At 52.9% G+C, this 221-nt stretch overlaps 1 protein-coding gene across 2 annotated transcripts in view; it reads right to left on the reverse strand.

Annotated features, from left to right (window-relative positions):
- dbn1 (drebrin 1) overlaps nucleotides 1-221 on the reverse strand; it is a 114,380-nt gene that overhangs the window by 14,652 nt on the left and 99,507 nt on the right. For both annotated transcript variants that reach the window (XM_035666484.1, XM_035666483.1), the window contains exon 5: nucleotides 29-172. In XM_035666484.1, the coding sequence (XP_035522377.1) occupies nucleotides 29-172 (144 nt within the window). The remainder of the gene's footprint in view (nucleotides 1-28; nucleotides 173-221) is intronic.

Consider the following 221-nt stretch of genomic DNA (forward strand, 5'->3'; position numbering starts at 1 on the left):
CTCTCTCTCTCTCTTTCTGTCTTCGTACCACGTCTGCATGTTCTTCTTCCCGAGTTCTCAGACGGCTCAAAACCGGACTTGCTACCGCCACTGTGCCGTTGGTCAGCCGCTGCCCGATGGCTGATGGGTCGATGTCGTCCAGACTGCTGGCATTGACGATGACCTCCACCCCCTGGAGAGAGAAATTTTAAACAATTAACAGAGAAGCAGTCGTTGGCAAT

The sequence above is a fragment of the Morone saxatilis genome, unplaced genomic scaffold (assembly GCF_004916995.1).
Source record: "Morone saxatilis isolate NCDOM2014 unplaced genomic scaffold, NCSU_SB_2.0 Contig20, whole genome shotgun sequence".
NCBI classification, from domain to species: Eukaryota; Metazoa; Chordata; class Actinopteri; family Moronidae; genus Morone; species Morone saxatilis.